We start from the raw sequence: 21,975 nt of genomic DNA on the forward strand, positions 1-21,975 counted from the left end.
AAACCTTTGCAACGCTATCATTTTTCCAGGTCTTTTTGAAGTCTGAATAAAAGTTCATAGCATTTGGAATTTATTGTTTGAATAAAATATAAAATGTATGATCTCCTGAGACACATTTATAAACATTCTGGTATGTATATTGTGAGTGGTGCTCTAGTGACTAATGTCTACAGCAAACACAAACAACCAGAAATGTATTGAAACAGGTTTCTGTTTATATTTCTAACATGTTCAAGAATAATGTCCTGATTCAAGTGAGAATTTATGAGTTGGTTATGCAGATCAGCGACAGTGCTGCCTCAGCTTTGTTTCCTACTACAAGATTGAAGATATGTAAATATCAACCTAAGATAGCCAAACATCATTCGTTTGTATTCAGTAATGTCCCTAATCAACATAGCAAGTCTTCCCTAACACAAATACTAGTCTTTGAAGCAGAAGTAGGAACACTAATGAATTCATTTTAATTGCTCTTCCCTGCTGAGGGCTGTTAGCCTATTTTTGTCACTGAGGAGTACTACACACAAAACCATTATCTGTAAAAAAATTCATATACAAATAACCACCACAAACCCTGAAGGCATTATATGGAAGACTCAAGACCTATGTATTAGGCCAAAATGCACCCCTCGTGAAAAACACTAAACTCTGAGAGCAATATCAAGAGATGTTCTCATGTGACAATTCAGATTTAGGCAGATGACAGTTAACACAAACTATTCAAAATAGCTAACAATTAAATTGTGCTTACTATTTACCAGGTGTTGTTCTAAAACACATATACGTATGCAATCTCATGTAATCTCAATTGCCCAGTGAAGTAATTCTTCATATTTTCAGTCAAGGCATACCTCATGCAATCTTCACAATTACCCAATGAAGTGATTTTCCCTATTTTCAGTTGAGGCATAGAGTTTATGGAACTTGCTCAGGGTCCTACAGCTAGAAGGTAATGATGCTGGGATGGAACCCAGCAGAGTCTAGGCTTATAACCAGTTCACTATATTGCATTCAATTAGTTTCTTCCAAGAGTAAATAATTTACTCTAGTGTCAACTAAAAAACATATGGGACTCTAAGAGCACTTTATTCTCATTTTGACTAAATTCAGTCTTCCATTTTCCATTTCAATTTTACTATCATTTTCATATACCAAAGTTGACAAATCTCCTTATATGTAAAGTATATATGCAAGTCTAAATCATGTACAAACCACAGTGGTGACCCTGTCTTTTGCAATGGAGTTCACTGTAGGGAAACCTTCAGGTTCCTGTGTCATGAAGTAACTAGTTCCCAGTGTGGGTGATGGCTGGTCTTGGGCACTTAGTGTGGCCCTAGTGAGACTGGAGAGAGATCCTCCTGGGGAGATGAATCTCTTGCAAACAAGCTGAAAAGCCCAGTAAGTCCATACCAGCTGTGAAGTATTTGGCTTTGGTTTTATTTAGGTAACTTAAGGATGTTCCTTATTTTTATTCCCATGGTGAGCACAGGAAGAGATCCCATCTTCTTTAAATTTCTTTGTAGGAATCAAAATCATGGCCATCAAAAGGGATACAGGACAAGAAACAGACTCTCTAGACTATGGTTAGGTCTAGTTAGAAAGGCTAGTGTTCTCTTCTTCCGCAAGTTATGTGATCATGATGAGAGAGAATGATCTTCTCTAACAGTTAGAAATGATAAATGTACGAGTGATTTGTATTTCTTTCTTTTTAAGGCATTCAATCACCCTTTTTCCCCTCTGTTCAGACAACCACTATCCAAAGCAAGTAGCCAATCACATCTTCCTAGTCTTGCTTAGTGTATATCGTGTTTGGCTGTCCAGATCATTTTTACAAGACTCATGGTTGAAATTCCATGACTTTAGGATGCTTATTGTAAAACTGAGCATCCTTCCAATCTTCCTCAGACTGGAGTGGGCAATAAGAAACATATGTTAGGCCAGGCGTGGTGGCTCACGCCTGTAATCCCAGCACTTTGGGAGGCCAAGGTGGGTGGATCACGAGGTCAGGAGATCAAGACCATCCTGGCTAACACGGTGAAACCCTGTCTCTACTAAAAATACAAAAAATTAGCTGGGCATGGTGGCAGGTGCCTGTAGTCCTAGCTACTCGGGAGGCTGAGGCAGGAGAATGGCGTGAACCCGGGAGGCGGATCTTGCAGTGAGCCGAGATCGCGCCACTGCACTCCAGTCTGGGAGACATAGCGAGACTCCGTCTCAAAAAAAAAAAAAGAAATATATGTTAGATCACTGACTACCAGTGGGGTAGGTTTCTGGAAAAAGTATCAGAGTCTTGGGGAATGAGATACAGTTTAAAAAGGGATGTTCATATTTATCATTGTTTTGGGGAGGAGGGTAACAAAATATAATTTAGTATGAAATTTATGATAACATTAAATGAATGCATGAGAATCTTATATTTATCAAAAGGGGAGCATCATTTTCACAAAATTTCTTTAGAGTGAGTAAGAAACTAAGAACAAAGGTTTCATGTCCAAAGTTACCCAGAATATAATACGAGGAGTCTTAAAGGCAAAATCATACCTTTGGGTATGGTATGACATCAAAAGAGCAAGAAAAATCTCAAATCTCAAATAAAAAGTTGTAGGCAAAGGTAGTATGAATGAATTCAGTCTGAAGTTATATTGGGGTGCAGTCATTGCCAAACAGATACTGGGTATCATGCCAATGGTCTTTGGCACAGAGCTGTTAGCTGCTCAGCATCTACCTGATCACTTAGGCAACTGTGAAACACTCTTCCCACAATTTCAGTATTTCCAAGGTTCCAATGCCCACAGGTTTTTTTTCCAGGCCAAATGCCATTGGCTGTTATTTCACTTACATGAGCTTTTGAAGTCTTTCTTTTTCAGTCTCCTCCTCATCATGGTTCCACGTGGGCTGGTGGAGTAGAGGCTTCGAGGTAGAGTCCCCATATTCAGGGAACTCAGGCTGTATGCACTCATGGAGGTAGGAGAGAAGGATGAAGACACCAAAGCTGCTGCAAGAGAGTGAAGATGTTGCACAGAGCACTCTCAGGTGGAGTGTGAGCCCGCCACACTTGCCAACCAGTAACGATCCAGAAAGACACATATGATGCATAGCAATGGCTAGAAAGGACTCTAGCCAGACGGAGGACAGCCCTCAGGAGCATGAGACAATGCTTTACAAGAGCCTACAAATGCTAGGGGGCAGCAGGATCTTTATAAGCTCATAGGAATACAAAGAGACTCTATGAGAATTGCGTTAAACAAAAGAACAACTTTGTGAACAACTCAATGCATCAAATACATAATCTCATTTTCATAGATATTTTCTGACATGAATTTCATAAGTGATTCCACATACACAAAGAAGACCTGAGAACATTGTCTCTGTATAATATTCTGAATTGTTACTTCCTCAGCCACATATAAAGCATTCTGAACATTTACATCCTTTCCTAACAACAAATGCTTTCTGATGGAAAAGAAAAAAACCTAGGAGATGTCAGAAATGATATATTGCTGCTATAAGAAACAGAAAAAAACAACACCCATGAAGCCAAAAGGAAAGAGTGAGAAAAATATAATTGAAATAAAAGACCAGGAGGAGAAAGCAGGGAACATTACGAGGGCTGTTTGGAGGAGGTGCTTTCGGGAATGTCAGGGCTGGTACTCTGCAATGGTCAGGGTGGTACGTGTTATAGTGATGGTTGGTGTGAAGGCTGCTGTGGTTGCTGGCCCAGGAATCCCAGGTAAGTTGCCTGTCGCTCCTCTGAATTTTCACTGCCCATATGAAGTGATGATGAGAAATAAAAACAAACAAACAAAAACAAAGAACCAAAAAAGAGGAAAAATAACTGAATTGCCCAAATTAAAAGTACAACAAAAAACAAAGCTGCTTGCAAATAAAAACAAATCTATTTGGCTTTGCCCTTTTCTCAGTGGTCAGCAAAATAGATGATTAACATAAAGGATGTAAACTTTTCATCTTCCCAAGGATAATGCATATCTTTCCTCAGTTCATTTTTTCTTCTTTTAAGATGTCTACTGAATCAATTTCTAATCTCCCCCACTGCTTTGCAGCAGAGATTAAAAACATTTTTTTTTTTTAACTTAAAAGTCAGCCCCTCAAAGATCTATGGCACACAATTAGTAATTAAAGATTTGCAAATCTTGGTCAGTTAGTAGCACTTGTTTTGAGAAAAAGAAAAGAAGGAGCAATAAATCATATCGGTGCATGATTCAAGTGGTTTACTAGTCACACATCAGAATTTACTGCTCTGACATTTTAATCACACTACAATCCATCACTTGGACTTGATTTTCCTCAACAACAAACCACTCTAATCATCTATCAGTATCAGAATCTTATCTGCATCCCATCTAATAAGGAGAAGATGAAAGTCTCTATATTTTATGATTTTTTGAAAAAGCATATTTATATTAGAAATAATTATTAAAATATTTCACGTTTTTATATTTCCTTGATGCCATAAAATTTTAATAACGCTTATTTCAAACTTTACTAAAATTTCAAATTGGCATCCCTTTTATGTTTTAGAAAATCTTTATCATGTTTCCATTCCAGTTTCAATGTTAAGATTTGATATTCCACCCAGTGTTCTGAAATATGAGCAATATAATGTTTGTTTTTATGTCTGATATGAAGTTTTTCATTTAATAATCTTAAAGAACTCAAAATAACATATGAACTTATTTTATTTTTCTAGAGATGGGGTCTTCCTGTGTCACCCAGGCTGGAGTGCAGTGTTGTAATCATAGCCCACTGTAATCCTGAACTCCTGGGTTCAGGCAATCCTCCCGCCTCAGCCTCCTGAGTAGCTGGCACTACAGGCCCATGCCACCATGCCCAGCTAATTTACTATTATTTTATTTGTGTTGAAATGGGGGTCTACCTATGTTGCCCAAGCTGGTCTCAAGTGATCCTCCCGTCTCAGCCCTGAGTTGTTGGGATTAGCCCTGAGTTGTTGGCATGAGCCACCAGGCCTGGCTTAACATACGAATTTATATCTCCTTCTACTTTGATGATTCTGGTGTTAGGTGTCTTACATGTGAATATGTAGAGAGGTGAAATACTCTATGCATTGAAAAGAGGGTCATTTAGAAAAGAACTTAAGTTTCATCAACTGTGATGCCAGCTGAATTGGTCAATTCGCATCCTTTCTAGAATGAAACAGTACATGAAAAAAAGCACTAGCATGGACAGATCACTGCGGGGTGAAGCAGACCTGGGTTTCAGCTCTGCCTCCAACCCTTCCTTTCTGTATGACTTTGGCCCGCTACTCAGCCATTCTAAACCTGGATCTCCTCAAACATCAAATGGAGATCATGAAATCGTCTACCTCACAGGGATACTGAGAATTAGGCAAATACGGTGCTTAGCATGGTGCTGGTACACAGAAGAAAAACAAATGAGTTCAGAGTATATTGATTTGTCTACTTTTCCATCTACGTGCTAACAATAAAGTATCTTTTAAAGGAAATAAATTTATCTTTCACTCAAGAAATTTCACTCGCTGGACACTTAAGTTTAGAGAATTTCTCAGAAATCTGCAGCAGAAACTTTCATAGCCACTATAATTTTGTTGCCCTAAACCATCTGGCCTGCTCCTTCTACTCAACTGCTTTGTTTGTGGTTTGGATTACCCTGTCTCTCCACTTTCCTAATTCAAGCTGCCACCTCCTTCATCTAGACCACTGTAACACTTCAGACGTGGCTCCCCAACTCATCTCCTGCATTCCCACCTTCCACAACACAGTTAGGGTAGCCTTCTAAATACATAAGTTAGATCATGCTACTCCTGTTTGAATAGCTTACTTTTTTTTTTTTTTTTTTTTTTTTTTGAGACAGAATTTCACTCTTGACGCCCAGGCTGGAATGCAATGGTGCAATCTCAGCTCACTGCAAACTCTGCCTCTTGGATTCAAGCGATTCTCCCATCTCACCCTCCCCAGTAGCTGGGATTATAGGTACCCACCACTACGCCCAGCTAATTTTTGTATTTTTAGTAGAGATGGGGTTTTGCCATGTTAACCAGGTTGGTCTCGAACTCCTGACCTCCAGTGATCTGCCCGCCTTGGCCTCCCAAAGTGCTAGGATTACAGGCGTAAGTCACTGTGCCCAGCCTGAATAGCTAACTATTACAAAGAGAATCAAATGCAGCCCCTGCCTATCTCGCTAGTTTCATCCATATCACTCTCCCCAACATTTGTATATTTTAGCCATACTGATCTTGTATCTCCTCTTAGAACAAGTCAGGTTCCTTCCTGCCTCAAGGCCTTCGCACTTGCTCTTCTTTCCCCAGTTGTTTGTATGACTGCCTCCTTCTCATCATTCAGGTCTCACCCGAGGTGCCACCTCCTCGGAGAAGTTGTTGCTGATCTCCCTGGCTGAAGGAGCTGCCCTCCCCGTGCTATCTCATTCTTGTTTTACATTCTTCGTGGCACTTATTGCTGTCTCAAACAACTTTATTTATTTAATCTATTTTTAATGTTTGTCTGTCTATACTAGAATGTGAATTCTATAAGAGTAGGGATATGCTTCGCCTGTCTTGCTCACTAAATATATTCTAGCAACTAAAACAGTGCCTAGTATATAATGATTAATACATGAATGAATGAACAAATGCATAAATGAACAGGAATATCAGCCAGGGTGTCCATGTGAAGACTGCAGCAGCATTTTCCTTGAGATAAAAGAGTATTTATTGCAGAGGATGTCCCTAATGGATTCTCTCTCACCATCCTCATTCTACTTTGGGTATACAGGAAGACATTTTAGCAAGAGCAGTTATTACTGGGTCTGGCCAATTTACAACCACAGACACTTTGGCATACTTTTCACAAAGTACCATCTGTTTCAACAGGGTACGGTGAATGCACTTTGGGTTTCTACACCCACCTTTTGACCCACTTCTTTACTGAGAGCTTTGAAAATTACTGGGCATTTGTTAGGACTGTCAAGCACAATTAATAAGTCAATAAGGAAGATATTATTTACCACCTATTGCTTTCCCAGACTGTGCCAATTGCTGCAGGCAGGTTAAAGGTCATACCCTTTACCTTGATCTTGAATTATTACTGGGGATTAAATCTTCACACATATAAAATAATTAAGAGACAAAAATAAGATAGTGCACAAAACTATACACTATGGATGATGAATGCAAAAGGTATTGAACAAATAATGTAGGCCAGAGAAGACAGCTGCTACCTATTTTGAATGTACACTCCAAATGTTTTCTGTTTTACAGTGGTATACTAGATAGGCAGGTATTTCCAGAGGTTAATAATAAGATGTGACATTTTTGGCATGTCCTATCATCTTGCAAAAAGCACTTATAGACATTCTCTCACTTAATACTGCTGATAATCATAGCCTACTTTCACTGAGTACTTATTATATACTAGGCACTGTGCTAGGTGCTTTTTGATCGATTAGCTCAGATAATGTTCAGAATATTCCTTTGAGGCAGGTATTATTATGACCCCCCTTTTACAGACGAAGCAACTGAGGTATAGAAAAGTTGGGTAACTTGCTTAAGGCCCCATGTGGTGGAGTCAGAGGTGAAGCTCTGGATATGTGATCCTAAAGTCCCCACTTCAGCCACCAGACATACCACCTCTTCCTATGGATATGTCTAAGTCCTTCGTTATGGATAAGAAAACAACACATTTAAAATATTACGCTTTTTGCATCATTTCATGGTGACATCACTACTGTAGTCTCAAGAGATATATGACCACAGAAGTTACTTTTCTTTCTTCTCTAATTGCAGCCTCTTGCTCTGTTCAGGATGTTCAAGAGAGCAGACCACAGCGGTTCCAGTGGTAGCCCTAGAGCTCTCAAATGGAAGGTCCTCTTGGTACTGAATGTGTTGAGTCTAGTGACTCTGGTCACATTTTCCTTTCTAAAATGTCAGTTTCCTTCAATCCGATTATGTCTCTGAAAACCCTCAGTGGGAACAATTTCTAATGTCACTGAAAACTCATTTTTGTCAGCTTCTTTAATGCTGCTATTTATCAGTGAAAGGCATAGCTAATCTCTTATTCCAAGTTGAGATATTCATTTCTACATTGCCCTGAAAACTCTTTGGTGTATGCTTTGCTGCTAACAAAATCTGAAAATTTGGGAAGTGTGTTGAGACACACACTGTTCAGGCATCAGAGATCTTAAAAAAAAAACAATCAGAACTTTCTTGTGGAGAAAGGGTAAAACTATGTAAAACTCCATTAGTCAAAAATGTAAGTTTGAGAATTGTAAACATAAGAATAATTTTGTGTTTGTTTTTCTTCTTTACTATGATTTAATTATGTTTAGGAGCCAAAATGTATTTCCTCTTGGAAATGCAAGTCTGATTTTAATGTGCAATACAGAGGAAATGCCTGCTTGATAAGAAAGACAGTGAACAACTTTCAGTAAATGTAGATGATGGAGTCAGAAGTGGAAGCTGAAATTACCTAAACTTCCTATCAGCTTCCTGTCCCTGCAACACAAACATCAGGTTTTCCACAATAAAGGCAAAAAATTCATTCTTAGTCCATGTATTTTAGTACATAAATTAATCTTAAGTTGCCTTGGCAGGTTAAAAAGTTTAATATTCCATGAGTTGAAAACATTTGAATTATTTGTGAATTGTATACAGGGCCAACTAAAGAAAAATAAAAGAGGTTGCTAAAGACGCTAACGTTTTAAAAGGGTCTGGTATGCATTTCCGATTCGCTGATACCAGAATTTAGCAAGCAAAACCCCATGATGAGAGAGCACTACAGTGTGCATTCTTACGGCTACTGTGCTCCAAATCCAATGATGACTGCCAGTTAATTTAAAGAAACTTAAAACAGCTTCAGAAATCTCTCCTCTCTGCCAGAGTGCAGGAAGGGCCCACAGGGCCTCCTGATAGGAATGGGGTGCATCCTTGTGAACGGCACCTTCCTACAGCTGTTTGCATTTCTATTCCAATACTGTGATGCAGATTTTCTTTTCATAACCTGCCTATGCTGCATCATTTCTCTACTCCAATGTGTAAAATTAAAATCTGATAAGGGTAATGTTGTACTAGAGATTTTCATTAGCTTCAGGGCTGTCTAAGCTCCATTTAATTAAAAGGTTGCATCCAGCTGACTGATTTAGTATGAAAATTATCTGGTCCCTCTTTCCCCCCACCCCAGACTGTGGAGAAGTACAGTGTGTTTTAGAAGGTGAGAGACACAATACAAATGACCCCCTCATAAGCAAATTTCTATTTCAGAGAAAACTGCACTGTGTCTGAATATACAGAAATGCATTATCCTCCTTTAGGCCACCCTGACAATACCAGTGAGGCCTCTAATTTCAAGAAGTACAAAGGAATGCTGCTTGGTTTAAGGAATAGGGCAGGAGAAGGAGTAGGAACAAAGATCCTACTGGAGAACTTGACTTCATTTGATTTAGGGCTCAAAGACCCCTTTCTCGTACCAGGTTTTGCCTAAAGGTGCCTAGGTAGATGGTGTAAACACCCGGCAAATGTATCTGTGAATTTCAAGGGAGTGAAAATGCAGATACCTTCAGCTGACACTTTTTATTGAATAAATGGAGTCAAATATTCTGATTCTCCCAGACAAGATTTTCGGTCATGCAGGTTGTTTTCTATCCTAAGAAAAAAACTACACTGGCAAAAGACAAAATATATTGAAAACCAATGCTTCATATAACTGGTTCCCTCTGATTCCTGCCAAATATTTGAAGGTTCTGCCATCAAAATCCACTTTGCTTATTTGGTTTTAAGTGAGAGTTTTACTATCTGCCTTCATTGGCCTTCATCTAGACTGGACATTCAAAATGAATACCAAGAAGTCAAATTATTTGCCTTCTCTGCACATTCAATTTGCACCAAAGACTTTGTAAAGAAAAAAATATTAAATAGCACTAGCCTGAAAATTTTTTCCTTGATGTTATGGTTTCAAGTAAATTATGTGTGGCTTGGAAAAAAGACTTTGGAAGATGAATTTGAGTAAACAAACACAACCTTGTTTGGTAAAGAAATGATGAGTCTGACCAACATGGTGAAACCCTGTCTCTACTAAAAATACAAAAATTAGCTGGGCATGCTGGTGGGTGCCTGTAATCCCAGCTACTCGGAAGGCTGAGGTAGGAGAATGGCTTGAACTCAGGAGGCGGAGGTTGGAGTGAGCTGAGGTCATGCTACTGCACTCCAGCCTGGGGGACAGAGTGAGACTCCTTCTCAAAATAAAGGCAGAATGAGACCCAGTCTAACTCTGCTAGAGGGAGCAACACTGTGAGGGCCAGAGAAAGAGCTTGATCCAGGTAGATCATCTCACCATGGTCGGGCCCCTTTAGGGCCAGCCGTGTCTGATGATGGGGAAGGATCTCAAGCTTGACCTGGTCAGTGGTGTTGGCCAGGAACTGGGTTGCTTCTGCAAGTGTACAGTACTCCATGCTGGTTCCGTCGATGGAGAGGATGTGATCTCCCACGTGCAATGCGCCACATCTACGGAAAGGAGAAATACTCGGTAAGAGGTGGTGCCTTCCTCTTTGGAATCTGACTTTCATGTACCTCATAGTTAAAATTTCACACAGTTTTCATTTACTTAAAAACAAAAAAAAAAAGAAAGAAAAGTTTGAGTGTTATAAGAAACACCATCTGTCAAATTTTAAGTACCTTGAATATGAATAAGGAAGTAAAACCTTGTGGAAAATACAGAAAAATTCAAGGAAATGTTTTCTCTTGTCCTTCTCTAAAAAAAAAAAAAATCTTATTTTGGAGTGCTTGTGTGGAAAGTTGAGGGAAAGTGAGCAAGAGGAAAGGGAAAAACAGGAAAAGGTTTCCCCTGGACTTTTGTCTGTGTTTGTTTGTTCTAAGCTTTTCTATCCGTAAACATGAGTTGGTAAATCTTCGGAATCTCAAACATGACTCTCAGAATTGGAATAGGGTCTATTTTACGTGTGAAGAAGAATAACTTGGGGAGATTTCAGTAATACTTCCTTGGAATCCTCACACAAGCTCCAAGATCACTAGTTCTTTATTATTATGTTATTCTGGAGTTGAACATGTATTAGTGTAAAAGTTCTTGATAATGGTAGAAATTATGCAGGAGTCAAGTGAGTAATAAAACCAGGCCTGCATGGTGAGTCAAGGGGAAAGATGGGGGCAGGGAAGGGGCTGGCTGCTACATCTTGCTGAGCTCAAGAGCTGGCTACTAGATGAGTTGAGAAAAGTTGGCACAGCCATCAGCATCTCCACATACTAGTCAAGTGAACAGCTCCTTAAACTGGTTACCCCCTGCAGAATGCGAAAAAACAGAGGGAGAAAATTAAAGCATCCTGAGCCACTGAACTGGAGAACACCCCTGGATCAATGGCTGTCACTGATAAGGACTGAATGTTGGGTAAGACCACAGTGGAGCTATAGACTGACCACACTACTGGGGGTTGCTGCAGTTCACTGCACCATGGCTGGAGGTTTTCCAGGCAGGTTGAGGGGCACATGGAGAAGAGGGCTGGAAACATACAGGGGAGACTGGTCATTCAGGTGCAGTATATCTATAAATTCCCAGTGTGAATAGTCTATTTCTCAAGACAAAAGCATTTCAAGTCATCTCTTCCAACTAAAAACGTTAATTCCACATTTTTTGCACTTGGAGTGCTTTAGCTATGGGAGATGAGGTTTTTCTTACCAGGAGCTGTAAAATAATTTATTAGATGGAAAGGTAGTCTTTTTTTCCTTCCCCTTTTACCTTGCGAGTATAAAACATTAATTAGAAACATGAAGTTTCATTTTTATTGTGGCATTGAAGCGAATATTTTAAGAGACCCTCGAAGGTTGTAAAATCCTAAGATTTACATGCTATGAGAGTATAGGACTTTTTTCAAGTATTGTAAAAAATATTTTTAAAAGTATTATTTTATTTATTTAAGAAACAAAGAAATCAGACTTTATGGTAGCAGGATTTAATTGTCAACAATTCAGGAAAACCCATCACTGTTCTGCACGGGGTTTAATAAAGATCTACTCAGTTACCCTATATTAAGAACAGGCTAGTGCCCTAGGACACAGCAAGAAAACTTGCTTAGTTGCTTGGTTTTTTTTTTTTGTTTTGTTTTTTTTGTTTTTTGTTTTTTTTTTTTTTTTGGTGGCTAAAGGCCACACCAAACCACCAAACATCTGGATGAGGCGAAGTGACATTATGGGGTGGCTGACACATAGGTGAATTTTTAAGCCCTACAACAGTAACTTGCTCCTCTGTGTGAAACCTGTATAAACTGGCAAGAGAATTGTGTGTGTTTGTGTACGTGTATGTGTCTATGCATGTGTATATGTGTATCACAAGTGTGTGTACATATGTGTTTATATATACTTAAAATTGCACACATGCACTTTTGAAAAGGAGGCACTTTTTTTTGTTTGTTTGTTTTTGAGACGGAGTTTCCCTCTTGTTGCCCAGGCTGGAGTGCAATGGTTCGGCTCACTGCAACCTCTGCCTCATGAGTTTAAGTGATTCTCGTGCCTCAGCCTCCTGAGCAGCTGGGATTACAGATGTCTGCCACCACGACTGGCTAATTTCTTGTATTTTTAGTAGATGGGGTTTCACCATGTTGGCCAAGCTGGTCTCGAACTCCTGACCTCAGGTGATCCGCCCGCCTCAGCCTCCCAAAGTGTTGGGATTACAGGTGTGAGCCACCATGCCTGGCGGAAATGTAGGCACTTTCTACAATACTTACCTGTCTGCAATACTTGCAGATTTGATTTTGTCTATGACAATGACTTGTTTGTTACAGCACATCGAGGTAGTTAGGGCAACCCCAAGGCTGGCACCAGGAGTTTTGGCAACTTCGACTAGTAGTGGCCCGGATGCTGTTGCCACAGAATCTGTCAAAGAACAAATTTCAGAAAACAAAACAAAATAAAACAAATAAGCAAAGACACAAAAGAAAAAGATGAAGAATATTCAGTTTGATGTTAGCCTGTTAATTTTATCACTGATACTTAGATTTCCCTCCATATAATATCCCCACAGCCAATGATAAATTCATAGGGCACCTCTTAACACACCTGTTCCATTCAGCTTGTATTGTACTAATGTATGTGTAATGTTCATCTCTTCAATGACATTTTAAGCTCCATGTCACTTGGGATAATATCTCTTGTATCTTTATCCCCTCTACAGTGCTTGGCACAATGCCTAGCATATACTAGGTCTTTCAGTAAAGATTTTTAAAATTAATTACTTAATTCAATCAATATCTTAGCACCTACCAGGAATAAATGGATGGTTGAATGAATGGATGAAAGGATGGATATAAAAAAGAAAGGGAGGAAAGAAGAAAGAAATGGAGGGAGGAAAGGAGGGAGAAAGGAAAGAAGGATGAGTGGATGGATAAATAAAAGAATGACAAGATGGATAGAAGGATGGATGGATGGGTAGATAGATGATTGGAAGAATGGATGGATGGATGATGTCTCTAGCCAAGTAGTAGAAATGGTCCACTAAGTTGAATTTGTAAAGCTTTTGGGTCTTTCCCTCCTCTGGAACTCACTTAGGATCACCTCCCCTCTCAAGCATAACTTCATATATGCTTTATTTTTGGCTTGGAACACTCTTTGTTCCTTCAACTCCTTCTAACATTTGTGGACTCAATGCCAACATCAATTCCTCGGGAAGCCTAAGTCATAATTTGGTAAGATGCCTTTCACATGTGCTTCTACAGCCTGCTCTATTCCTGCTGCTGTAGCATACATTTCACTGGTTCACAGTGGCCAGTATGGATGATGTGCCTGTGTTCCTTGCCAGATTGTAAGCATGCTTGAAGGCAGATACTATGTCTTGTCAATCACAGCATTCTCAGTGCCTAGTATAATGATTAGCACATCGGAGGTATGCCACTAATAGTTGTAGAATGAATGCATGAACAAATGAGAAAGCTCATGATGTTGCTTAAAGCTCAGAAGAGCCACACGACACAAGGGAAAGAGTCTGGGACATGGAATTAAAACATCTGGATTCAATTCCCATTTTCACAATATTTGTGTCATGGTATCTAAGACAAGACCAGTTACTAAAACTGTCTTTTTTTGTGTTTTGACAAAATTGACAATTAACAATACTAAAACTCTCTAAGCCTGCTTGCTTACCTATAAAATGATATCTTTTCCACAATGTTTATTAAAACCAAACCAATGAACAAAGCACTTTGCTACACATATAGGATATTTTCATTATTGCTATATTATGACCTCAAGCCTTTGAGTCATCTCATTTTTCAAGACTGCATACTGGGTCTGTAATCTTTTCCTAATTTTTGACTGTTCTGATGTTTGACACTCCATTAATACAATTTTGCCTTTCTGCAAGAATATCTTTGTCATCAAGGCCCCACTCAGATATAGTGAAACAGGAAATCTGTATTCTGATTGCTGAAGCTCAGGTAATATGCATTGAGTCATGAAGCTGAAAGGTCCATGGGAGAGAGCCATCTTCAGTTTGAGATAAATTATTTCTTAAAGTAAAGATGACAATATCCAGGTCAACAACATGCATATCCAGTGCTAAGGATTCTTGCATGTGTTAACACCATGTTTCCTAACTGACTGGTAAGATTGAAATGTTAGTCCTTAAAAAGGTTAAGAGATCATTAGGGCCTATACCTCTTCCTGTCAATTCCAGAGCAAGCAGAGTTTCATTAATAATATCTGCAAGAAGCCAAAGGTCTTAATCTACTAAGAGTTTTTGGCTCTGGGGTATTACAACTACCCCAGATCTTACGGTTGGTTTGCCCATGAACCTAACTATGGTGGATGCTACTCTCTGCACTCACTCACCTTGCTATATTAACTTCTCTGATCTCCTGACATCAGACTAGGACCAATGACAATGTCCTGGCTTCTCTCTCTCCTTCTCCCTCATTTGCTGCTTTGTTTCTCTCCAGAGTTTCACCTGGTCATTGTGCGTCCTGCCTTACTCTCACCTTGGAGTTTTCAGTGAGTGGGCCCCGTGCCTACGTGCAATGGTAGTTTGTACCTCATGTGTCTCAGTCAGGAGACCCTAGTAAAGAATCCTTGTCAGTCCCTGCAGTCTCTGTTTTAGTTGTCCTTCTGTCACTAAGGTGGTTAATTTGCCCACCTCTCAATTTTAAAAAAGATCTGTGGCTGAGCTCAGTGCACACAATGTGATGCCTCTGGCTCCACCCCCAGCAGTTGGCCTTCCTCCTTCTGTTCCTTAAGCATGCTGCAAGGCAACCTTTTTCTGCTCAGCCAAACCCTACATGAGCTCTGGCCTACCAGGGCCTTTTCTCACATTACCTTTCTAGAATTTTAGAATGACTAATTTTGACTTCTCAAACCCACTCTCCAAGGTCTTGTTGGATTTTAATAGGTATGTTTGTGGGGTGACAATCACTTATATTCTTCCTCATGGTTTTGTCATGTCTAAAGATAAATTTATTTTGCTTAACAGGTGAAAATGATAAAGTTTCTAGATTACTTACTACTTAATCTCTTTTAGAAATGACAGAAACTGCTAGGTGTTCCCTGATATCTCATCTTCTCTTCTTTTGTCAGTAATAGGGTTTCTAAGTTTTAGCTGAGCAAATGGCTGCCCAGTTAAGAACCACGTTTCCCAGCCTCCCTTGCAGCAAGGTGTAGCCATAGGACCGGGTTCCAGCCAATGGCAAGTGAGATGTGACATGTTTCAGGATGTGCTCTTAAAAAGAATGGCTGTGCCCCCCTCTCCCTCATTTCCCCCTTGCTGGTGAAATGTGGGCTCAGAAGTGGTAAGCCATCTTCAGCCATGCAGACCAAAGCATCAAACCATGAGATAGATGAAGCCTAGGTTCCTAAAATCTTCAGATTTCTCAAGAGATTGAGAAAGAAACTTCTATCATCTTTATGTGAGCATTGTGAGTTTGGGTCTTTGATACAATGACTGAATTGGTATTCCAATAGGCCTTTTCATTTGAGAGGACTGCACCAATGTATCTGTCTTGGACTGTTATTATAAGAAGTGGATATTTAAAGTAGGTATTTGCAGATGTAAATTTTATAAAACTACAACCAACCATTACTCAATACTTACACAAAAGATTCACTTTTCTAAAAAGTACTAAATCATGATTAAACATGAGAGTTTTTAAAGAGGTCATCAGGATATTCAAAAGGTGTTTAAATATAAACCCTTCAGTTTTTTTTTTTTTTTTTCTGCTGGCCTGTATATTTGTCAAAGTATTAAAACTTATATTTTTGTGTGGTTTTAATGTTCCAATGATCATGAAGAATTAACATGAAATTGTTCTGGTAGAAAGAAATGACAGGAGTAGGAGTATTAAGAAGCTTAGGAAAAGGATGCCAGATCCTCTGCCATCATTAAATTAGAGGGTGAGAGAGAGAGAGAGAGAGCATCCGCAGCTTCTACAGCAGCTTCTGTGATTGGAAACTAGAACAAGTCTCTCTTCAAGTACAACTTGCCCCATTAAGGCTTGAAAAAACAACAAGTGCAATATTTCCATTTGGGAGATGCAAATATGCAATTAATGAATCTCCTTTAAAACTTAAAGTAGAAAGCATTACAGTTCTGAGATAAGATTAATTCAAAGTCATGGTTAAGGGAAGAGGCAGTGTGGTGTTATACGGGACTCAAGGCTGGAGCTGAGGACCAGCTAGAGGGTGGTTCTTGCTATATCATCAACTCAGCATGTGGCCCGAGCCATCATCTCCCTTACACCTCATTTTCTTCACTTGTAAAATGAAGAGATTTGAATAAAACTTCCCTAGTCATGACAATCTGTGAATCTACAGAGAAATAACGATGCCATTTAAGTAGCCTGCCAGAGAAAGGCAGGTTAACCAAATTTATGAAAATATACAGTAGCTAGAATTTAAATCCCAGTATCCTACAAATCAATAGATGAGATGAGCTGCTAGATAGAAAAGTGATTCTTGATAACTGATGTTTATAAAGGTGGGATGAAAATCCTCTGATCTTTAAATATTTGGATGACAATAATAACATCCTTTAAAGACTGAGTTTGGAGGGATGTCTTCCACCTTCAAGGAGACATCACATAATATGAAGCTTCCACATTAAGAAGTTTCCAGGGCACAACTACAACTTTCTAGCAAGATTCTATCATAGTAAGGTCCTAATCTAACTAACCAGAAAAAAATGATGAAGAAAAAAGGGTGCTTATCTCATGAAAGACAATCAGGGCTTATTGATAACAGTTAACAGAAGCTCAGTCTTGTATTCTCTCACTTCAGTAGCCCACAGTTTCACTTACCTCAGTCACTCTTAAATCCAGCACACATCATTCCCCCAAGCTCATATTTGTCACTTAGAACAATTTTTGGTCGTCTCCTAGGAACATCGACACATGTCCCAAACTGAAGAGTGAGACCACCCTACTCCACTGCTTCTGCACGTTTCCTTCTCCAGTGGTGGGTTCATGCTGCACTCCATCACACAAACCAGAAACCCAGGAGCCATCCCTGGTCCCATCTTCTCCCAGATCCTTATAAATTTCTCTTGATTTTACCCCCTAAATAGCTCTCAATTTCATCCTTTCTTTCCATCTCCATGATCACCATTTTAGCCCGAGTTACCATCATCTGATTTCCCCACATCCTCTCATGCCCTTCACCTTCCCCAATCCAGAGTGATCCTTTAAATTGAATATCTCATCACGTTAATCCCAAGCTGTTCTGGTAACGGAGTACAGGTTCTTAACATGGTCTACAAGGACCTGGATGATCTGGTTTCTGCTTCCTTCACCAGTTTTATCTTCCACCATTCTGCCCTGCTTCTCTCTGTTCCAGTTATTTTAGTTATTCAAAATGCTGTCAATCCCTGCTACAGTGTCTTCATTTATGTTGTTCTCTCTATCCAGAATGCCCCACCTCTTCCTGTCCCTTCCTTCACCTTTTTTTTTTTTTTTTTTTTTTTTAAACAACTGCTCTGCTCAAATGTTACATCCTCAGGGATTATGGCCCTGACCTGCAAACCATGTCAACCTGCCTGTTATACACCTTAATAGAACCCTATGTGAATGCAGTGAACACGAGGAAGAGGACATTGTTTGGCTCTAGGAGAATCTACCAGACTTGCTCATCTGCTGAGGACTCTGAGCAAATTATGTTGACTGACAGCTGAACAGAACCATGGGGTAGAGTATACTGTTTAAGTCAGGTCCCAGCAAGAAACACATGATACATTCAAATTAGGATAACTTGAGAAGAGTTTAATAAAGGAACAACTTAGAAAGGTATGAGAAGCTTATAGAGAAACTACAAGGGATGATACAGTACTCTGGGGCGAGAAATAATAGGGACCGTACCCTACTAAGCCTGAAAAGGCAAATAATAGAATTGCTAGTAGAACCAGGATTCGGAAAGACCTAAGTGATGAGGGCTCCTTGACATGAGCTGGGACCTTCAGTCAAGGGACCAATTTCAGTGAACCCACAAGGAGGAAGTCGGGAGAGTAATACTTTTCATCATTGTCCTCCCTTCCCCTGATCGACTGCCACCATTCCCTATTAGCCAAACTCAACTGGAAGCCAGAGGGCTTGAGAGCCCATAGTGTAGACCACATAGGTCATGGCAGAGCAGCAAGAAGGGTGGCAAGTGGCTCTGGAGGTTAAAAGGAGAATATTCTTATTTGTGTATATCTCTACTCATCTTTACACAAAAATCTTGAGGCTGTTTGCTTGAAACAAAATAAGTAATATAAGGAAACAACCAGGAAGAAAGAGTCTACAAATGCCATAGCACAAGGGTTAATAGAGTCTGACTGCACTGCAAGCATGACACTGAACTATAAGTAAATCCATAGGTACAGAAAGTAGAAGTACAATTAGTAGTTGCCAGGGTTGCTGGGGAGGGAAAAATGACTGCTTAATGGATATAAGGTTTCCTTTTGGGATGATAAAAATGTGCTGGAGTTAGACAGAGGGGATATTTGCACAACTCTGTAAATGTACTAAGTGCCACTGAATTGTATCTTTAAAATGATTATTTGTATGTTATGTGAATTGTGTTCCAATAAAAAGAATGACTCAATTTCCCAGCAACCTGAATAATAAAGAAAACATAATCAATTATGCAGTTCTCACTATTGGAAAGGAGGAAGTCTACTAGTCCCTGTGGTGGAAATAAAGACGATTCTAGCAGGGAGCGTTAAAGATCTCTCTCTCATGGGCTTTTATATATAGATGGTGGTAAATGATATAACGGATAATGCCCTCAACACATTTTATGATAGGATGTAGAGGTAGTTTCCAACAGCTGTTCCTTGATCAAGGTTGAGATATAAGATTAAAAAGCAAATCAATGATGGTGTCTCTAGAATGGGACGAGATAATGTATTGGTCAACATGATGTAAAGGTGGATCCCAGGGTAAACAGACTGAATGTCTCTTGGGATCTTTGTTAGATGTCAATCTTTTCTCTCACTTAGGTTTTGAAAAGAAGCTGGATATTAGACAATTCAAGGAAGTCCCCTGTGATGAGGCACTCGTATGGTGGCATTTTACGTAGGTGACTAGGACCAGATCCATATGCTTTGGGCATCAGATGAATCAGCAGCAACATTAATGTACTCTCAGGAGGCTGGGGAAGCCTAATTATATTCTTGCTAGGATAGAAGGCTGTCCACCTCATAGTCCCATGGAAGTAGACTTTCTAAGTCATCATCCATCCAACAACATGAATTTTAAAACTATATTTACTAACTGCCAACTATATGCCATGCACACTGAAAAGTAGTGGGGATGCAAAGATGAACATTGACTATTCCTTCTTTCCTTCAAGTAACCCCTTGGGATCCCATGCCAAGAAGGTGGGGAGTAGTGTTGAACTCCTGGATTCCATTACAGAAATATATTCTGTTGAATCTCATTAAGTTTCTAGTTACTTTTTTTCTTTTTAACATACTGTTTGCAATTCCTCTCTTCCTGCCCAATGAAATCTTTAATATAATATGGTAAAAATGCTTATGAAAATATTGAGTTATCTGGTGGCTGGCAAGATGGTCAAACAGGAACAGCTCTGGTCTGCAGGTCCCAGCAAGATCAATGCAGAAGGCAGGTGATTTCCAACTGAGGTACATGGCTGCATTTCCAACTGAGGTACATGGCTCATCTCATCGGGACTGATTAGACAGTGGGAGCAGCCCATGAAGGGCAAGCTGAAGCAGGGTGGGGCATTGCCTCACCTGGGAAGCATAAGGGGTTGGGGAACTCCCTCCCTAGCCAAGGGAAGCTGTGACGGACTGTGCTGTAAGGAATGGTGCACGCTGGCCCAGATACTGCGCTTTTCCCATGGTCTTCACAACCTGCAGACAAGGAGATGCTCTCCAGTGCCTAGGCCACCAGGGCTGTGGGTTTCAAGCACAAAACTGGGCGGCCACTTGGGCAGACACCGAGCTAGCTGCAGGAGTTTTTTTTTCATACCCCAGTGGTGCCTGGAATGCCAGTGAGAGAGAATCATTCACTCCCCTGGAAAGGGGGCTGAAGCCAGGGAGCTCAGCAGACCCCACCCCCATGGAGCCCAGCAAGCTAAGATCCACTGGCTTGACATTCTCGCTGCCACCATAGCAGTCTGGAGTCGACCTGGGATGCTTGAGCTTGGTTGGGTGAGGGGTGTCCCCCAGTACTGGGGCTTGAGTAGGTGGTTTTCCCCTCATAGCCTAAACAAAGCCACTGGGAAGTTCGAACTCGGTGGAGGCCACTGCAGCTCGGCAAAGCTGCTGTGGCCAGACTGTCTCTCCATATTCCTCCTCTCTGGGCAGGGCATCTCTTAAAGAAAGGCAGCAGCCCCAGTCAGGAGCTGAGAGATAAAACTCCCATCTCCCTAGGACAGAGCACCTGGGGGAAGGGGCAGCTATGGGTGCAGCTTCAGCAGACTTAAACATTCTTGCCTGCTGGCTCTGAAGAGAGCAGCAGATCTCCCAGCACAGCACTTGAGCTCTGCTAAGCGTCAAACTGTCTCCTCAAGTGGGCTCCTTGAAGGGACAGTGCCTCCTGACTGGGAGACAACTGCCAGCAGGGGTTGACAGACACCTCTTACAGGAGAGCTCCAGCTGGTATCTGGTGGATGCCCCTCTGGGACGAAGCTTTCAGAGGAAGGAACAGGCAGCAATCTTTGCTGTTCTGCAACTTCCACTGGTGATATCCAGGCAAACAGGGTCTGGAGTGGACCTCCAGGAAACTCCAGCAGAACTGCAGCAGAGGGGCCTAACTGTTAGAATGAAAACTAACAAACAGAAAGGAATAGCATCAACATCAACAAAAGGACGTCCACAAAGAAACCCCACCCGAAGGTCACCAACATCAAAGATCAAAGGTAGATAAATCCATGAAAATTAAGAAAAACCAGTGCAAAAATGCTAAAAATTCAAAAAACCAGAATGTCTCTTCTCCTCCAAAGGATCACAATTCCTCGCCAGCAAGGGAACAAAACTGGATGGAGTATGAGTTTGATGAATTGACAGAAGTAGGCTTCAGAAGATAGGTAATAACAAACTCCTCCGAGCTGAAGGAGCATGTTCTAACCCAATGCAAGGAAGCTAAGAACATTAAAAAAAGGTTAGATGAATTACTAACTAGAATAACCAGTTTAGAGAAGAACATAAATGACCTGATGCAGCTGAAAAACAGCTTGAGAACTTTGAGAAGCATACACAAGTATCAATAGCCGAATTGATCAAGCAGAAGAAAGGATATCAGAGATTAAAGATCAACTTAATGAAATAAAGTGTGAAGACAAGATTAGAGGAAAAATAATAAAAAGGAATGAACGAAGCCTCCAAGAAATATGGGACGACTTGAAAAGACCAAACCTACATTTGATTGGTGTACCTGAAAGTGACAGAGAGAATGCAACTGAGCTAGAAAACACTCTTCAGGATATTATCCAGTAGAACTTCCCCAGCCTAGCAAGGCAGGCTAACATTCAAATTCAGGAAACACAGAGAACACCATAAAGAT

At 40.3% G+C, this 21,975-nt stretch overlaps 1 protein-coding gene across 4 annotated transcripts in view; it reads right to left on the bottom strand.

Moving 5' to 3' along the window:
* GRIP1 (glutamate receptor interacting protein 1) overlaps positions 1–21,975 on the bottom strand; it is a 325,602-nt gene that overhangs the window by 106,951 nt on the left and 196,676 nt on the right. For 2 of the 4 annotated variants that reach the window (XM_023225078.1, XM_023225077.2), the window contains exons 8-10: positions 12,721–12,868; positions 10,320–10,489; positions 2,840–2,995 (exon numbers count right to left, since the gene is read on the bottom strand). In XM_023225078.1, the coding sequence (XP_023080846.1) occupies positions 2,840–2,995; positions 10,320–10,489; positions 12,721–12,868 (474 nt within the window). Of the gene's footprint in view, positions 1–2,839; positions 2,996–3,605; positions 3,762–10,319; positions 10,490–12,720; positions 12,869–21,975 lie in introns of all 4 variants that reach the window. The other 2 variants (XM_031936348.1, XM_031936349.1) reach the window with 2 other exon arrangements.

Source organism: Piliocolobus tephrosceles, chromosome 10, assembly GCF_002776525.5.
Source record: "Piliocolobus tephrosceles isolate RC106 chromosome 10, ASM277652v3, whole genome shotgun sequence".
In the NCBI taxonomy this organism is placed as follows: domain Eukaryota; kingdom Metazoa; phylum Chordata; class Mammalia; order Primates; family Cercopithecidae; genus Piliocolobus; species Piliocolobus tephrosceles.